General features: G+C 36.1%; 3 protein-coding genes and 1 pseudogene across 4 annotated transcripts; 2 read left to right on the top strand and 2 right to left on the bottom strand.

The window, feature by feature from the left end:
* Positions 1-714: 714 nt before the first annotated feature.
* Positions 715-2,941, bottom strand: LOC137719986 (transcription factor bHLH61-like). Of its 2 annotated transcripts, none has more exons than XM_068458974.1 (4): positions 2,703-2,941; positions 1,588-1,725; positions 1,275-1,445; positions 715-1,172 (listed from the first exon to the last, which is right to left on the bottom strand). In XM_068458974.1, the coding sequence occupies exons 1-4, from the start codon at positions 2,778-2,780 to the stop codon at positions 1,080-1,082; spliced, it is 480 nt and encodes a 159-aa protein (XP_068315075.1). In that variant the 5' UTR covers positions 2,781-2,941; the 3' UTR covers positions 715-1,079. The 2 variants fall into 2 exon arrangements, with proteins under 2 accessions (XP_068315075.1, XP_068315074.1); XM_068458973.1 differs by having other exon boundaries at positions 1,275-1,448.
* A 6,556-nt stretch (positions 2,942-9,497) lies between these two features.
* Positions 9,498-12,621, bottom strand: LOC137719984 (pentatricopeptide repeat-containing protein At2g03880, mitochondrial-like; annotated as a pseudogene).
* Positions 12,622-12,838: 217 nt separating this feature from the next.
* Positions 12,839-16,139, top strand: LOC137719985 (ribosome biogenesis protein NOP53-like). The gene is made up of 12 exons (XM_068458971.1): positions 12,839-13,025; positions 13,704-13,876; positions 13,955-14,000; positions 14,111-14,136; positions 14,379-14,459; positions 14,568-14,678; positions 14,811-14,899; positions 15,020-15,139; positions 15,222-15,344; positions 15,425-15,491; positions 15,600-15,676; positions 15,799-16,139. The coding sequence occupies exons 1-12, from the start codon at positions 12,857-12,859 to the stop codon at positions 15,803-15,805; spliced, it is 1,089 nt and encodes a 362-aa protein (XP_068315072.1). The 5' UTR covers positions 12,839-12,856; the 3' UTR covers positions 15,806-16,139.
* A 670-nt stretch (positions 16,140-16,809) lies between these two features.
* LOC137720173 (uncharacterized) lies at positions 16,810-18,767 on the top strand. Its single transcript, XM_068459189.1, has 6 exons — positions 16,810-16,928; positions 17,031-17,106; positions 17,213-17,320; positions 17,440-17,538; positions 17,817-17,942; positions 18,430-18,767. Exons 1-6 carry the CDS (start codon positions 16,899-16,901, stop codon positions 18,600-18,602), a joined length of 612 nt encoding a protein of 203 aa, XP_068315290.1. The 5' UTR covers positions 16,810-16,898; the 3' UTR covers positions 18,603-18,767.
* Positions 18,768-18,773: the final 6 nt, after the last annotated feature.

Genomic DNA, 18,773 nt, shown 5'->3' on the forward strand with positions numbered 1-18,773 from the left:
CTAGTTCGGTATAACTTTTGCCTACATTCAGTTGTGATTTCTCTAGGTAGAGAAATCACCACACATTTGATTAATAATAGAGATTACAGAACTTTTGCAAACCCTATAACTAATCTCAAAACTCTCGGCTGTCTTTAGCTGTTTTCTCTCTAAAAATTAAGCCTTGCCGCACCCTATTTATAGGCATAGGGTCTGCTTACACGCCCCAAGGCTGATTGAATTTCTATTTCTAAGTGGACTAGGAAATTACACTTATCCAAATCCAAATAGACTTCTAGAAATCCAAACCTAAATTGAATAAGGAAAACTGAAATTCTTTCCTAATCCCTCTAGGACAAGAATCAGTATTCCTCTAATTTTCCTAAAACAATCATAAACCAATTAGGACATATTTGACGAGCCAAAATCCTAACATTGCCGATGTGGATCTCCACATGTAAACCACTAAATGGGATTACATGTGAGGGGGAGTGTTGGAATCCCACATCGGTGGTTGAAAATAAAACGAAGGGGTTTAAATATGATTACCCCACTCTAACTAATATCGAGGTATTTTGTGATAAAACTCCACACCTAACAGATTAGGCCAGTGATAAAGTTAAGGACAGTATCGGTGTTGTTAGAGTGGGGTCTCACGGGCCCACCGATCCAAAAATCCAACATCTAATATATTAATCAACTAGAGAATCAGAATTATTGATAATGATAAACCCGAAGTCGAATAATTAATTATTCTTTTTTGTTTAATTAGGAGCTAATTTATCCCATTCATATTAAGAGGATCTATATATGATTGATCAAACATTCGTAACTAAGTTGTTTAAAGCTTTATTAATTCCTTCATAATCAACGCATTCAGCCATCCTAGCCAGCTATAGCTACAACTACAACGAAACTGGTCTAATTACGTTGTTTGAAGCTTGATTAATTCTTTGATAATCAACATCATCATGCCAACCTAGCTAGCTACAACAAGAGAGAAGCCAAACGAGGATATTTATCCAAGAAAGCGAAAAATGATCATCATCGTCATCATGAACATAAATAGGTAGTTATGTATAGCAACCGAATCTTGATTACTAATTTTCGGTATTTTCGCTCCAGTTTTTTATAGCCACTGCCACTGCTTGCTTTACTGCATGCGCGTCAATGCTCTCACCTTCCTCTTCATTCTATACATCAAAGTGAAATAACCTTATAGGTGCTGTCATTAATATGTATATAATTCTCTTGCAGTAATTATTTATATATAGAGAGGAATTGAAATGTCTTACTTCTCCTCCAACTGCCTGTAACCTGAAACTGTCTGCACAGGAAACCCTAGCTTCAAGGACATTGAGACCCAAGTCTTCGAAAGCTTCCAGTACAGACACAAGCAAACCTGGGCAACTCTTCTCAGAAAACACATTTATCAGAAATCCTTTTTCTAGGGCTTCCACTGTAACCTGCTGAATAATAAGGACATGTACAAATTATAACAAATTAAAACTCCATTATATATTACTACCCATACAACTAAAAAGGATACTGATTAAATTGATCATAGTACTGGATATGGAAAAGGGTGAATTCTGTCTGTATAAGTACCCCAGGCAATGGATTTTGGTCACTTGATGATGAAGAAGTAGTTTGTGCATTTGCAATATCTTGATTCAGTCTTTCCACCTTTTGTTTTAGCTCTTCAATGTACTTGGAGGCATCTACTATGATTGAGGTTTTGTTTAGCTGCGACACATGCACAAACAAAAACTATACTGTCATATACATTTGATGATATCAATAATGAACATATATATATACACACACAGACACACACAGACAGAGGCACACGCATATATATATATATATATATATATATATAATCAACATATATGTATACATATATACACACTGTCTCTCTCATAGATTTAGATAATTAAAGAAGTACAGTCATGTAAGAACATCTTGCCATGGGTACAACTGACGGCTTGCTACTTATAATGAAATTCCAAATTAATTGATCTCTCTCTTTAGATATATAGATTTATGTAAATTACACAAATAGAAACTAATCTAATTCTAAAGTTCGACCGTAATCAAGATAACATATGGGATACTGAGATCTTTCAGAAAATGAATATCTATCGAATGGCAGCCATCAGAGAGACAAACATACACACTAACTGTTAGAACTTTTAGCTTTTGACGACTCACAGCACACTACTTATAATATTGTTTCAGTTTCTCTTGATAAGCTTAACAAACCACAGAAATAAATTGTTTTCGTATATAATATTAACATAAATGTTCTCATGGTATCAAGCAACAAGGAAACAGTATAATCACACTCACTCTTGGATTTGATATCAAAGGTGAAGAATAAATGATGTGCTTTTGTTGTTCTAATCTCAACCTTTGATATCAAATCTAAAAGTGGATGACCATGAATTCTTGGTCGCCAGATGACCATGATTTCTTGGTCGCTAGGTGACCATGAATCTTGGTCGACTCATAATATTAATTCTTCATCGGTTTGAAAATCAAGAGAGTGGTGCAGAAATAAGATATATTCAGGGGGTAGCCAGCACAAAAATGAAACCAATTGCATGTATTTTGTGTTAATGGGAAGAACAAGTGTGGTTTAGTATATATAAAACTTGGAGAAATTTAGGCCAATACGATAAAGGGAAACCCTGAGAAATGAATGCAGCAGGAGGAATTACAGCATGAGAGTTAGTAATAGAACGAAGAAGTTGCAGCTTCTCATAGAGTGCTGCCCTCTTGTGCTCCCTAGAAACCATGGAAACCTGGAAAAAGTAGGATATCGGATTCGATATATATTTCAGATTTACCAGCTTTCTCTCTTGCCCCTCTTCTCTCTCTTCCTTACACAAGTCTCTGAAAAGCTCTGAAAGCTTTTTATAAGAGGGCGATGAGCTCTCAAATCTATATGATCACCTGTTTTCTTCCCTGCACATGACTGCCTCAGTTTATTTTTTTCGAGTTTGGACAAATAGATAATAGATTCTAGCTGCAATTACTGACATGCCCTTCTATTTCATAGTACAAAATTGTTTCCTTTTTTTGCCCATATTATATCGCATGGCAAGGGATAACATTCCTCGTTAATCCTTAGGATGATTAATTGCACATAACTAATCATTTGTCTTATTCTTATATTAATACTAATGGGCTTCTTAAACCTAAAGTTTACTTAATTTGTTGGTAGAACTAGGCACTAGACCAAATGGTTCCAGAAAAAGTGGAATTCAACATGATTTATTCACTACACAACTTAATTTAACATGAAACATACATATTCATCATATCATGTATATACATGACAAAGTGGAATTCATCAATTATTGCTGAATAATTTTCAGATATAAAAGTTAAGTTAACCATCTTATAATATAAGATCACGTTAATGTCCTTGATTAAAGAAATGCACGCCAAGCCAGGTGTCCTAAACTAATAATTTATGGGCACTTTCCAACATAATATTCAAGCTGTTCAGCATAAAATCATAGATCATATCTGCAAAGTTGCTAATGATTAATAATTTAAGAATAGTATATATTATACGAGTTTTCTTTCTTACCTGTATATACATGTCTTAAATTATAAAGCCAAGTATTCTGTATATTATGTATCTGGTGATAAAAACAGTAATAGTGATATTAAGAGTGATCAGTTTCACATGCATGTTTTTGGAGTAGTCTGCAAGTTGATATGCACAAAGCTAAGGCCACTTGATCATAAGCTAGAAAACATTTAGGGTCGGATATAAGCTTGAAAACAAAACAGAGTTTCTGTCTTTCATTCATTCTGAATATTCATTATATATATATATATATATATATATATGCATCCACCAAAATTATGAATTATTAGTGAATATAGATGGGAAAATGATACAGAGAAAGGGGTAGAAAGGGAAAAAAAAAGAAGTGAAGGGCGGGCAGGAATGGGGGAATCATAATCTCGTGATGGAGATAGAGGGATCAGGTGGGAGTGGCAACTGTGGATTTGTGGAATAGGCCAGCCATCGAGCCATCGAAACAAGTGCATGAGAAGAGAAGCAACAAAATATGATCGATATATGTTTAGTTTGTGAGTTCTGGAATGCCTCCAAACACTCCTCACGGGGGGTTTTTTTAGCTTAGCCTCTTCCCCTCCTCTCCGTTTGCCCTTTTTGTCCGCTCCTTCTCTCTCTTCCTCTCTCTACACGTGCCATTTTTACCTTCTCATCATCTCTAGCCTTCAAGTTCAATTTCATTAATTATACCTTTTTTGACAAATGATGAAATAATCTACATTAATTATGATGATTCAAACTTGAGTGCAAGGAAAGGAACATATATACAACCTGGCCAAATTGGTTAAGCTCATATCTGCTCATCATGCTCCCTTTAATTTAATTTAATTTAATTTTTTGAAACTCATATAAACATACAATCATAGATTCATAATATTAAATATTTATGCATGAGGACAGTAGATTTCATCCTGTTCTCACTAGCTACTTGTTCTTTATACTTATCAATCATTAATCTAAGTCTACTTATAATTTATATCCATTGCATGGTATATGAAGTTTCACTGCAACTTGCTGATCAGACTGAGTTATATATAATTGAATTAGAAATTCATTTATCTTTTGGACAACGCATGCACATAAACTTATAAAGGATTAGTCAAATATTTCCAAAAATATATTTACTTCCATGGACAGTTACGTAGATGAGGAAAAAGAACATTGCACTAAATACCAATAAGCATGCAAGTACAATTCCAATTTCCATCTGCAGTCAATATATTTATGTACTTTTTATGTATCACGAGACCTTTATATTATGTATCAAACTTAGTCACTACGTGTATATATGTATAATGTAAATGTACATGTATAGGAGGCTTAAGAGCAAGAGTTTTCCCTACTAGCTAGTCCTTGTTGATTCGAGCATTGTCTCCATTCGCCACAGAGACAAATCACGTACCAACTCTATTCACATGTGTGCCCATTAATCATTACAACCAAACAATACTCTCCATACACATACCCTGCTCCCAACCCTTGTCTTTTGCCCTCCATAAGAATGTATAATTTGTGCACTTCCCTGACACATTCCATGATCAATTTCTACGGTTTCCTTTAGCTTATTTTAAAAAATAATTTATTTCCAGGAATTAGGGTTTCCCTCAATTATTTTCCCAGTTTTGGTTGCATGTGCTTTGATTTTGTATTATATAAACAGATCCATCAGAATCTTGATTTGATTTTTCATAAATTTTACTGATCAGGTAGTAATGGGTTAATTTATTTTATCACCGTACATGAAATGTCCACCATTTGTAATTAATACGCTGAAAGGCATGAATCGAAATACTGAAGTTCAATAAGTTTGTCCAATGAGCGTGACCTGATGCTTATCGGTATCGTAATATACTGAAGAAAAGTAGGAAAAAAACAAGTTAAAACAGATAAGCAATAATTTGTCTTGATACCATTGAAACCTATTAGCTAGCATTTCTTTATCAAATTGAAGAGACTAATTTCTTTTTATTAATTTGTTCGGTGCTGTCCAATTCTTCTCAGGTCTTTTGTAACCCCTTTTTTTAACCATTTTACTTGATTTTGAAAACCTGAGGATATATGCATGCAATTTCTATTTGGTTGATGATGATGATGGATTAATTCATTCTGATTAATTCTACACGTAAATAGAGGGTTAGGCGATGTTAATATATCGGATAGGACGATGTCGGACACAGAAGTTCACCCTCAAACACGAAGGCAAAGGATCTTAAGCTCTATTTTCCCAAGGCAAATTATCTTAAGCTCTGTTTTATCATCGATTTGAGGGTGATAAATTAACGTATATTACGTACTCATCTTAGGGCTTGTTAGTTGCCAAAAAGTTGGAGGCTGATGCAGAAGATTCTTTAAGGATTTGAGTGTTCTCATTCACATGTTTCATAATGGAATGCTCTGGGGGTATAAACCCGACTAAGACAATCGTGCTTATATTTTATTTATTTTTAATTAATCAACGTAGAACATATGTACGTGCTAAACTCCGTTGTATTTGCGAGATCACAGCAACAATAAAATTCTTAATTGTTTATAATAATCTCAATTAGAAAAGTGATATGAAAGTTAATTATGGCATAACAATAAAAGTATTACTCTATTTAGAAATGCTTCTCGTGACATTCCATATTATTTGAAAATGGAATAAAAAAAAACCCATATAATGACAAGCCTTGCCACAATCACCACATAGAGCTTGACACCAAATCTGTGCTCCTTCATATGGTTCCAAAATTTTGTAATTCACTTCGAAAAAAACCAAAGAAATAGTTACTATCACATACAAATACATAAACATTGTGTCCAAGAAATATTCTTTTATTTGTTTTAATAAATAAATTATCCTTTAGCATAGTAGTATGTATATATAGGATTCTTGTGGCTCTTGCTAGCAAAAACTCACGTGAGTTGAACTTCGGGAAAGTACATTCACATGCAAGTGTGACAATGGAAACAAAATTTAATTGAAGTATAAAGTTGAGTGATAAGTGCCTCTCTTGGTTGGACATATCACATACATACACATGATTTATATATATATATATATATATATATATATATATTCATTCTAAGTTGTTGTTAACTAAATTTTCAAGCACAATATTAACGGTATCAACAATAACGACAACATATAGATCACATATCAAATGCATGTCCACATTTTCTTTAAATGCGGTTACTTGCAAACTAAAACATCTCTTTACATGCATAAATACTTACATATATATATATATATATATATATATATGATTAATTCGTTAAATAGATTGAAGAAAAGGTCATTTTCATTGTGCATGTATCGCCACACACTCAAGAATAAAAAAGGTCATTGTCGGAACTTCGTCATTCCATAATTTTTAGCTTACATATATAATGCCTACAAATTGCTTTGCTGTAAAAATCTTGTTGTGTGCAAAGAGAGCACCCATGCAAACAAATCAGCCAAAAACTTCATACAGCTATATTGCTTTGTCCTTTTTCAAGCCAAAAAAAAAAATATTCTGCCAAATATTTGGAAAATGATATCGGCATGCATTGTTTTCTTCTTAAATTAATAACCTTTATACTTTCATTTGTGTAATATATGTTCTTAATTAATTAGAAAATTCAACCAACAAATAAGTTAAACCCTTATTTTGCACTGCCACAAGAGCTAAGAGCAAATAGTACAAATGGTACAAATTTGCCAAAAAGACATAGATGCGACACATCTTACATTACATGCAAGCAAAAACCATTACTAAAACTAGCGAGGCCACATCAACTTGCCGTAGCAAGATATCACGAGTGTGTGAAGCGGGGATATCACAAAAATTTAAAAACTAACTAATCTGAAAAGAAAACCACCAACCAACTCGTCTCCACAAGAAGGGCAATACCGCTTCAAAAAATATCCATAGCATTCATCGAAAGAGCCACCATAGTGATACAATATGAGGCATGTACTATATATTTAAGGGTCAGTCACATTTTGCATCCCATTTTGCATCCTTGTGGTTTAGGGCATTCAATATATATTTTGGCTCTAGCTTTTTGAAATCGAGGTGAATATGGTGAATATAATGATGAATATAGATATAGATTATGTCCCTCCACTTGTATAATGACATATAACGTATGTGCCCGTATTTTGGGCACACTAAAAACTCTCTTGAGAAATATGTACTCATCATCTTGGAGGTGACCTACGTATCAATTACGACAAACAAAACAATGGACTATAAATGTGTCACAAAATAATGGAATATATAGCATTATGAAAACACTAGGAAAACCACATATTTAGATCACATTTATGGATCATATAATGTGTCACAAATATAGAATAAGCTCGTTAATTAAACACTTAAGTAATAATTCAATCATCAATATCCACGTCATGTGATTTAGAAAATATAATTTAAATAAATGTTCTTCCTAATATTTCTCGTAGCATATCCTTATGCATGGCCTTAAGTCGCAAGGGGCACCTAATGTTCTATTTAGAGTTGAGCAATCAACCGCACTGAGTCATTGATCTTGACCCACATAACAAAATAAAAATTATACAAACCAAAAAAAAAAAAATTATAAAAATAAATAAAAATAGAGGTCACGGGGTTGGTTGTAGGCATCGAAGATGACATAATTGTAATTACAGTGATGAGAAAAGAAAATAATTTGCAAAAGTTGCATGGAGCATAGCAAAGCAGAGAAACCTGGATCATATGCATCATATGTAAGTGTCCCTAGCTATGTGTGTCTTGTTCATCACATGTAAATTGGAACCTGCAAGGATCCTCCCAGAGATGGCAGAAATGTTAAGACCAGATAGATGTGTGTGTGTGTATCTGAATATATAATGTATACATGTATATATATGTACAAGCAAAGCAAGAGAGACATCTCAGAAGGAAGGGTGTTTTCAACTACTGGGTTGCTGTCTTTTTGTAGATTTTGAATGCTGTTTCAAAGGCACAGATTGCTGCCTTTCTTAGTGTTCATGTCCTGTTTTGGCTATCAAATTTTCTTATGCCCCACAAGCTTAAGCAAAAGCCCCACAAAGATTGGAGACACTGTTGAGATTTTGGGTTGGAGATTGGAAAAGCAAAAGAGTAAAAAGTTTTTAGCCACCTTGTAGAGAAAAGGAAAATTCTAGAATGAGACTACACATAGCATCAACCACAAGGTGAATGAACAACTAAAGGTGCGATTAGTGATTCGGTAGATGAAGATTGAGTATTCAATTATCTCAATGTATCTTATGCTCTGGTCCATACTAGAAAAACTCTAAGAGAAATTGTTTTAGTGTAACAGTCAAACCGTCACATGATGATTCAGGCCAAAGAGGCGTTATTATATAAAATTACTAACAACTAGAATTTAAGTTTTATAATATAATACATGCATTTTTTGAGTTATAATGCATGATCTGGCTTTAAATTTGTGGCTTATGGAATTCCTAAGTTAATGACATTTTATGAAATCAATTAATTTTTTGGAAGTTATATTGTAAGCCTTTATTTATTTTTTATTTTCTATTTATTTTTTTTGTCTTTTCATATTTCTCACTTTAAATTGTAAGCCTATAAATACTTGTATTTGTAAAGAAGAAGGGGAGGTTGTTTTGAATTATCATATTGAGATTTGAATTGTAAACTCGTTTTTATGTACCTTTCTCTTGTTTAAGAGTCTCTGCAGCTTTGTTCTTTCTAGTGTCTAAGCCGTAAGCTGGTACTAGAACCAAAGTTATTAGGGCTTTCAAGTCTCTCCTCACACTAGGAGATAGTAGACACTACCTATCCATCATATCTATCATTTTAATTCGCTTCTATCTGCTGTGCTTGCATCACATGATGGTTGGTGTATTGCTCTATAAGATATAGTATGAGTGAACGACACAATTGATATGACATGTGAATTGGATGCATCACATGGTGCAGTTCGTGGATATGAATGATTGAACCTCACTGATATTTTGATGTGAGTTCCTTCAGTAAACACAGTGTTGTAGATAAAATATGTCCCATCCGCATATAAAATTCAGGAAAAGTAATCAACCTCCTTTATCCAGCTCATTACATAAAACAAAGCTGAACCCTAAACAAATGAGTTGAAAAGCCTGACTTCAGAATAGGATTTCCACTAGGCAGTTTTATACCCTTTCTCTGCACCTCTTATCACGAGGTATGAAATCCGGTGCAGCTGTACGGTTCAATAGCTTTGTATCGCTGGATGTTGGTGAATAGTTGTGACCCACCCTATACACAGCCCCTTGAGTACATCTCCTGTGCCCGAAAAATTATCTGTGATCAAAGAAGCCAAAAATCCACCATAGTCAATTGCACAATGATATTCAGTTGGCATTCATAGTTTTTCATCTGTAGCCTGCATGTACCTCGATACTCCGCTCCCAAGCATGAAGAAGAGCTGAGCAGCTAAAGAAAAAAATCATTGAATGTACATGGCAGTTCCGCCCTCGGAATTTTATCATCTAAAGATTCATTTGCTCTTAGTTGCTGCCACTTCTTTTTAGGTTGATCATACATACCACACCTGAACCTTTTGTCCCCCCAACTTGACATGCTTATACAAGAAATATTGAACAAATTGATGGTATTAATCTTTTCTATTCAGCAAGCTCATCCAGGCATCCCCCTTTTTTTCTACCAAATTCACATCTTGTAATACATAACGTAAATCTGGAATGTAACCCATGGATTTGAGCTTCACTCTCAGCTCTTCTAACTTTGCGTAAATATCATGCTTTTCAGAATGTTGTTGATCCCCTGCATAAAATTTGTGGATTCTACCATTCACAGAAATCCAACTACAGCCTGGTTCCTCTTTCACACCTCGGTCTCTCATCACATCTCTCAGACTAAGTCCATCTTCATAACACCCTGTCCTGATATAAGTGTTGGATAGAAAACACAGGTATCCGAGGATTCTGGTGTGACCGAAAGAATCTTCTCAGCTGCAATCTCCCCCAACTCAACATTTTCATGTACCCTACATGCTCCCAACAAAGTCTGCCAGACCATTGCGTTGGGCTCAATTGGCATCCTTTCTATGAACTCCATTACATCATTAAGACGGCCTACACGACCTAAGAGATCAACAATACAAGCATAATGTTCCATCTTTGGCACCACCCCATATGATTTTTCCATTTGATGAAAATGATTGAGGCCTTCTTTTACCATACCACGGTGGCTGCATGCAAACAGAACACACAATAGTGTCACATCATTGGCCTTCACACCCATCTGCTCCATTCTCTTAAAGAGTTCAAGGGCATCCTCGACAAGCCCATGTTGAGCATAGCCTGATATAATAGCAGTCCATGAAACTGTATCCGGTTCAGAAATCCTCTCAAAGACCTCTTGCGCCTCAGCTATATTACCACATTTGGCATACATATTGACTAGTGCACTTTCTATACACTTTTCTGTGTCCAAGCCAGCCTTGCAAAGCAGGCCATGCTTGCTGACCATACTCAAGGAAACAAAAGCTGGCACATGCAACAAGCGCACTAAAAATGGTAAACTCATTCAGTGCAAAGCCTTCTTCTCTCAACTTTGAGAAGACTGTCAGTGCATCCTCCCATTCAGAACATTGTGAACAAGCAGTCACCAGTGTTGTCCAAGATACTAAATCTCTCTCTTCTATCCTGTCAAAGACCTTCTGTACATCTTCCAGCAACTCACATTTGGCATATGCATTGGCAATTGCATTGGAGATGCTTGTAACTTTCATTTCTATCCCGGACTTTAAAACCATCCAGTGACATGCAAACATTTCAACGCAGCTATTGCATTGAAAACACTGCAGTAAGTGTATTTGTTTGGTTCTATATTGTTTGCGCACATTCTCACAAAGAGCTCCAATGCTTCTTGGTTGTGACCGCACTGTGAATAGCCAGAGATCATTGCATTCCATGGCGGATTGGTTTTACAACTGGTGAAATTCAAGTCAAAAACAGATCTGGCATCAGACAAAGACTTGCATTTGGCATACATATCAATAAGAGCAGTTCCTACAAGAACACTGGACTCCATGCCCAATTCAGATGTGTAACTGTGAACAATTTTGCTCTTGTCAAGATCACCTAACTTCCCGACTGCTTTTGAGATACAAATTCGGTGTGATTCCTTCTTTCTGCATTCTTAGAAATTGATCAAATGCTTCAGAATGAAGGCCATTTGAAGTTAAACTTGAAATCATTGCAGTCCAGGAAACTTTATTATGTTCTGTCATGGTATTAAACATCCTACATGAATCCTCAACCTTTCCGAACTTTCCATACATGTTAAGAAGAGATGCACCAACAAAAGTATCAGCAGCAAAGCCTCTTACAACAACCTGCGCATGCACCATTTTTCCCCAATTCAATACAATCTAACCCAATGCATGTCTGGACAATCGCGGCAAATTTATCCGGTAAAATTCCACCGTCCACCATATCACAAAAGAACATAAACCCATAAAGAAAAATGCCGCTCTCTGTCGACCCAACGATCATGACCATCCAATAAAGTATGTTCCTCTGCGGCATTTCATCAAACACTCGACGAGCTGTGTCGAAATCCGAGCATTTCGAATAGGCATGAGCTACATGGTTCAACACCACCAACAAGTCCCCGTCCGAAAGCTCGGATTTTAAAACCAACCCATGAACAGACTTTACATTCCCTACAAAACCTATGTCCTCACAACCACGCAGGATATCAATTAAGGGTTGAGTTTGAAACCTTTTCGTAGTTTCATCAACAGAAGCTGAGCTGGGAAATTTGCTTCCATTTGGTTTCTGGGTTGTTGGAGATGAATGAATTAAAGTTGAATTTTTAGTCTGCAAGAAATTAATTTGATATTCTTGTTAACAAAGAAAGAGATACCACAACAGCAACACAGATAGAGAGAGATGGAGTTGCTTACTTTGTTTTTGGAAGTTGAGGCGGGAAGAACCAGAGGATGAGCAGGTTGAGGAAAGCCCAGTTTGACGGGGACACCCATGGCCTTCCGTCGCAGTTAGCCGATTGTTGTATGCCAGTGACCACAGTGAGGTGGTGAAGTTGCTGATGCTGCGGAGGCAGTGCGACCCATAGGGAGTAGTGTTATCGGAAACATCTTTTCCGAAGCCCACCAATAGAACGAAAAACAAAAGAAAAGAAAAACTCTTTAGCGAAGTAACGACGTCGTTCTCCCGCCATTCAGCCGTTAGGGTTTATAAACTCACTCCCTAAACCCACAGAGAAAGCAGCGCACTTCGGAACTCGGAACTCACAACGAGAGAGAAAAGCTATGGGGAAGAAAGCCAAGACCTCCAGGAAGGGAAAGAAGGCATGGAGGGCAAACATCAGCACCGATGACATCCACGACTTCTTCGAGCAGTCCACCAAGGACGCTCTTTCCGGCGGCTCTTTTGCCTCCGCCCCCGCCGAGTCCCTCTTCTTCGAAGACAAGTCCAAAGGTACGTCCTTTCTCCGCCACGGTGCTTTTACCTTCATGCCCTTTTGGGTTTTCCAAATTTCCCAATCAATCCCCTTTTCCTGCAATTGCAAGCTGGTTGACATTGAATTAATTGGGTTTCTAAGGACTTGTGAGGTGAATTGGTGCGGAAATTAGAATTTGTTTTGAGCTGGGGTTTTTGGTTTAAACTTATCGAAATACGAAGCCAACGAATAAATGGAAGAGTTTTATTGGAATTTCACATTATTGTGTGTTGTAAATTTGATTGGTTTGCTGCATTTTCTGTTGAAAGAGCTTTCTTTAATTTCATGTGATGGTGAAACAAACTCTGATATTTTACGAAGAACTGTTTTTTTCTTTTTTTTCCGGAAGAAAATGAGCGCCATTTTGCTTGGCGGGAAACAGAATGGGAATCGGAGTGGTAGATTTTCTAGGTTATGCTTGGATTTGGATAGAATTTAGTCAATCTGTCGTTTAAAGCTCCGAATGAATCTCATTGTATTCAATCCGGGTTTGACTACTGTATAGAAATCTGGAGTGAGTCCAATAGGTACTGATTGATAAGTATACTTTACGAGTTTGATCCAGTTCAGTTCCTTTCTTTTGTTTTACGCTCTCAGTTTTCTTACTCATTTTCGTTAGTTAGTGGAACTGAACTTGTGTGCTTTGGTCTGACCAGATCTTTCGGTGAAGAGGAAGATTGAAAAACATCGACAGAAAGTACTCCACGTTGAGAGCATGCTGCAGAAAAACCCATTTGTACAACCAGTACCTTCTTCGACACTGAAGAAATTCAAGAAAGCACATAAAAAGGTTCCAGAACTGATGGATGGATCTGAATGGAGTCCGAAGGTCAGTTGTTATTTGTAAAACTGCAGACGTTATCTAGTTCTAGCGGTTTTGTATTAATTTTAGTTTGAAATCTCACAGGATTCTGTCTCGCATTCTGGCATGGCTGACTTATGGGGATATACAGGTTCCTCAACCTTAACATCCATTGCATTGTTTCCACTATTTTATTACTTTTTTTCTTCTTTTATTATACGGTTCTGTGCATTACATTGACTGTTTTTAACTCTCATGCAGGTGACGACGGCAAAAAAACCAAGAAGGTAAAGCTCGTCGTTTAAGTTCAAGAATATGATCATATTGTTGTTCATATTGGTTCTTGTCTGTTTCTGTAACTCTAATTCCACTAGTGGTAATGTGCTAAGATGCATCATGGATCACATCTTATCTAGGAGTCATATAGAATCTGAAGCAGCATTTGGCTGCTGTGTTATTGTTTGAATAGTCACAGTTTTAGCAAACATTCCATGGCTCTTAGTTGATAGATTTTATTGAATTTTTGAAGATGAAGAAGCCATCAATTATTCCTGCCGTAGAAGTTGAGCCTCCAGGATCCTCATTCAATCCCACATTTGAAAGTCATCAGGTAATTTCTTAATTATCTGCCATTGGTACTATTTTTTTTTTTGTTGGTTAACGTTTTAGCTTGTATGGCATAAAGTTCTCTCATATTTGCCTCGTTTTCTCAATCCAGGAAACATTGGCTCATGCTGTTGCAGAAGAAATGGGGAAAGTCTATAAAAAAGAGCTAGGACCTCAACCAGTTCCTTTAACTGTTCCTGGGGAGGCTGTTGATGAAGAAGAAGTGAGTGTCTTATGTTCCTTTCATTTTTGTCACAATAAACCAGATAGGGAGTCATAACGACAAATATTTTATGTTAGTTTAATTTTTTTTGTACATAACTGTGAACCTTACGTTACTAATGTACTTTATTAGATGTATTTTCTCGAGGCAGATGAAGGCACTGATGATGATATGAATCCAGATAATTTGGATGAGAATGGGGATGCTGCATCTGAGAAAAGGTGAGCCCATTTTTTTTATTTTTTTATTTTTTTTATATTGCTAATGTTCTGTTCCATGCATTATAAGGCCATCAAAACTAAAATGCCACGACTCATGTTGCTTAAAAAAACATGGTGCAGGCCTTTAAAAACAAAGAGGGTGACAACAGTCATCTTAAATAAGAGAGCTAGGCGTAAAGAACAGCTTAAAAAGGAAGCAGAAGCGAGAGAGGCCAAGAAGCTTTCTAAAGAAATTGATGGGTAATATACTTATACAACTTTTGTCTCTAGAGGACGCTGGTGAAGATTACATTCTAATAATTGCTTTGTCCTTTGGTCACAGCTTACCAGATATCATTGAGGAAATAGCTAAAGAGGACGAGGAGAGGCATAAAAGACATCTTCGACGAGTTGTAGCTAAAGAAGAAAAACGAAAGTCATGTCCCCCGCGATTGGGGAAACATAAGTATGTCTTAAGCAATGCTCTCTCACACATTTAGTATCATTTGTGTTTTTATCTTCCTATTTGTAATACTTCTATTACAGGTTCGAGCCTGCCCCGGTTCAAGTCCTCTTGACTGAAGAAATAACTGGATCCCTCCGTAAGCTAAAGGTACATGCACTTTTCTTGCTTACAAAAAATTTCGTCATTTTCTTTTTCTTTGTGTTCAGACAAGACTACAGGGAAGTCTAATTGCTTCTTTCATTTTTTTCCCAAAAGGGTTGTTCCACCCTTGTTAAGGATAGGTTCAAGAGCCTCGAAAAAAGAGGATTAATCCCGCCAAAACCGAACAAAAGGTTTGCCAACATTCTCTTCATCTCTTAAACCAGGTTTCTTTGGGGGTTCATTGGACTTTTTTTGACTTGAAAGTTTAATCAAACTTGTTATTTTTTTTCCTTTCCTGCACAAACTTCAACAGGAAATAGAGATTTTTTTCTTGATCTGAAGCGTGGATCCGAATTCATCTTTTCTTGTTCATGGATAATCAGTGGACTCCATATAGTGAGATAAGGCTTTGTTGTTGCTGACTTCGTGTTGTAAGGAAATCAGCTACGGTGATCAGCAGATTTTGTCGACAGTCGAGCTCAAAAGTTTTGTAGTTATCTTAATCCTACTCCTTTTCTGTTTTTAATTCTGTATTTGTTGCCCAAATTCGTAGTTCAAAAATAGATCCAGTTGTAATCGACAAAAATATGTATGATGCCAGTGCCTTTTTGGTTTTTTGGTTACAAGGTGAATTAAATTAATGAGTTACATTAACCTCGTCGTACAAAAGATTTTTGGCTATCTTCAATTGTATATCTCTCGAGTCTCGTTACATGATGAGTCAATGACATACACCAAAAATTGGAAAGAAAAAAAATAGAGGAGAATTATAATTTTGTAGAGGAATGTAAATTAAATATAAGAAATTACGGAATCAGTTATAGTTGGTTTGAGTAGTGTGATCCTTCTTTTGTCCTCAATTCAAATTTACTATCTTCTACCATGCACATAAATTTGAATTCTCCTATTTGTACTTGGCACTTTGCACGTAAGCTAAAAACTTTATTTATTTTGTTTTTTCTAGACGTAAGTTAAAATTTTTATTTATTTTTCTTTTTTTAACAAAAGTTATTATTACACTAAGGATAATATGGCGGACTAAGTCTCATAATAAGCTAATAATAATGTGGTTCAAATTAGCTTTTGGCGAGAATCGAACTTAAGATCTCTCACTTACAAGTGAAAATGAATATCATTAAATTGTAGTATTAAGTGAAAAGTTAAAAACTTTAATTAAAATTTAAGTGTAAATTAAAATTAAAAATAGAAAAACAAATTAATTTTCTAAAATTAAAAAAAAAAGGTTTAAAGAGAAAATAATTTTATTTTTGGATTGTTAAGTAAAAGGCCCATTGGATTTAGACCCAAAAGTAACAGAACCCTTCGCCCTTTTACACTTTCCCGGGAGTCCAAAGACGGACCTGCTCTTCGGTTCCACTGCACCGAGCTTCGGAGGAGTCACCTCTTCGCACCATGCGCACGTTAGCATCCAAGCTCACCGCTGTAAGCTCCCTCTTCGAATTGGTTTCCGTCCAACATTCCGTTCCTCTTTTTCTTCATTCGAACTTCTCCGTTCTGATTGTGATGTGAAAATTTCTTGATCAGTATTCGAAGTATTACTGTACAAGAAGCCCGGTGCGCAATGCGCCGCCCCGCAATTTCTCAACTCACAACGGCAGAGGTAATTCGAATGTTTGCCCATCTCAAGATTTCATCTTTGATTCCGTAATTTTCTGTTTGGTTGATGAGAAAATGAAGGAAAATTGAGCTCTGGTATTGGATTGCAGATGAACTCTCCCTCGAAGAGGAAGCTGAAAGAAAAATTGGATGGATGTTGAAGCTGATATTTGCTGGGACTGCAACTTGCGTAGCTTACAACATCATGCCTTATATGGGTATTGTAATCTTTAGCTAATTTATCTTAATTTTTGTTTTTAATTTATGAATCAATAAGAAATTTGTCAGTTACTCGGTTTTTGCTTGATTTTACTCTTGTATTTTACTACATTTCCAGGGGATACTTTGTTGCAACAGTCCGTTTCGCTGTTGACAGTCAAGGATCCTTTGTTTAAGAGAATGGGGGCTTCTCGATTGGCTCAGTTTGCGGTTGATGGTAACTTTCGTTGCTCGATTTTCTTTTCTGTCAGTGTCTAATTTTGAGAAAGCTCATTCATTTAGATGTATACCTGGTTGCCTTGTTGGTAAAGCAATTCACTTTTGATAATGTATAGCACACCTGGTAATGAAATTACCATTTACAGTTTGCCCTGGAATCGTTTTCAGAAAATTTCTTCTGTTTGAGCTGCGTAACATATAAGTGCTCATTTCATTTCTCTAATCTCCAGCTGTGAAATCAGATTGTAAATTTTTATGTCTTCTCTTGATTTACAGATGAAAGGAGAATGAAAATTGTGGAGATGGGTGGTGCTCAAGAGCTCGTGAATATGTTGGGGGCCGCTAAGGATGACAGCACAAGGAAGGAGGCTTTGAAGGCTCTTACCGCTTTATCACCCTCAGGTCAGACATTTTCATTCACATTTGGTACTACATGCGCCTATGTTTATACCTTGAAATTTTGTTAATTTTATAGAATAGGTGTGTATCAACTTAAATTCCGGGATGCTAAAGATACTGCCATCATACATTCCTGATGGTAAAGTGTAGCCTTAAAACATTTGGAGATGCACGAAGTGTATATTGTATGCCACGTACGTTCACATTTTGAAACAACATAGCTGTTGCTGAGAGTATTTCACCTGTAAGAGTAATACGCATTTAATAATTGCAGTTACTGACAGTTCACTTTCAGCATTTGTTAAGAGTTTGTGATAGAAGTGTTTAGAAAACAATATACATGTTAACAAAATTAATTTTGTGATTCTGCAAAACGTTAACTTCCGAAAGCTGCTTTCGCATAATGTATTGGATACGATTATATTAACGCTGTGTTAACCAGTTCTCTCTTATCTCTTTCGGTTGTTCAATCTATTTTCTGTAACTGCAGATAAAGCTCTTCGAGCTTTACACCAAGCTGGGGCTATCCCAGTTATCAGATCCACCCCTGATTCTCTGGAGAATGCTGAAATCGAGAAATACAAGTTGGGATTACTCAGGAGATTCCAAGATCAGAGATACGATTTTCCAACCGCAGATGTTTCAAGGTCTTTAGATTATTAATCTTCAATTATAGGCTGGCATCACAACCTCTACAACGCCATGTTTCGATGTGCAACAATAGATTGGTATGCCCTGTATCTTCCTTTTCCTCCTTTAAATGTAATAAACAAAGTTTGAATTCAGCAAATTGGCTTTAACTCATATGAATGATCACCTTTTTGTTCCTACGCA

Source organism: Pyrus communis, chromosome 16 (genome assembly GCF_963583255.1).
Source record: "Pyrus communis chromosome 16, drPyrComm1.1, whole genome shotgun sequence".
Taxonomy (NCBI): Eukaryota; Viridiplantae; Streptophyta; class Magnoliopsida; order Rosales; family Rosaceae; genus Pyrus; species Pyrus communis.

Coding starts and splice junctions, on each gene's coding strand:
- LOC137719986 (XM_068458973.1), bottom strand. CDS start 2,780: ATGGTTTCTAGGGAGCACAAGAGGGCAGCACTCTATGAGAAGCTGCAA. Junction 1,449..1,587: donor ACCAAAATCCATTGCCTGGG/GTACTTATACAG, acceptor CTTATTATTCAG/CAGGTTACAGTGGAAGCCCT. Junction 1,173..1,274: donor TACAGGCAGTTGGAGGAGAA/GTAAGACATTTC, acceptor TTTGATGTATAG/AATGAAGAGGAAGGTGAGAG.
- LOC137719985 (XM_068458971.1), top strand. CDS start 12,857: ATGGGGAAGAAAGCCAAGACCTCCAGGAAGGGAAAGAAGGCATGGAGG. Junction 13,877..13,954: donor GATCTGAATGGAGTCCGAAG/GTCAGTTGTTAT, acceptor GAAATCTCACAG/GATTCTGTCTCGCATTCTGG. Junction 14,900..15,019: donor GATGCTGCATCTGAGAAAAG/GTGAGCCCATTT, acceptor AACATGGTGCAG/GCCTTTAAAAACAAAGAGGG.
- LOC137720173 (XM_068459189.1), top strand. CDS start 16,899: ATGCGCACGTTAGCATCCAAGCTCACCGCT. Junction 17,321..17,439: donor CAACATCATGCCTTATATGG/GTATTGTAATCT, acceptor CTACATTTCCAG/GGGATACTTTGTTGCAACAG. Junction 17,539..17,816: donor GGCTCAGTTTGCGGTTGATG/GTAACTTTCGTT, acceptor CTTGATTTACAG/ATGAAAGGAGAATGAAAATT.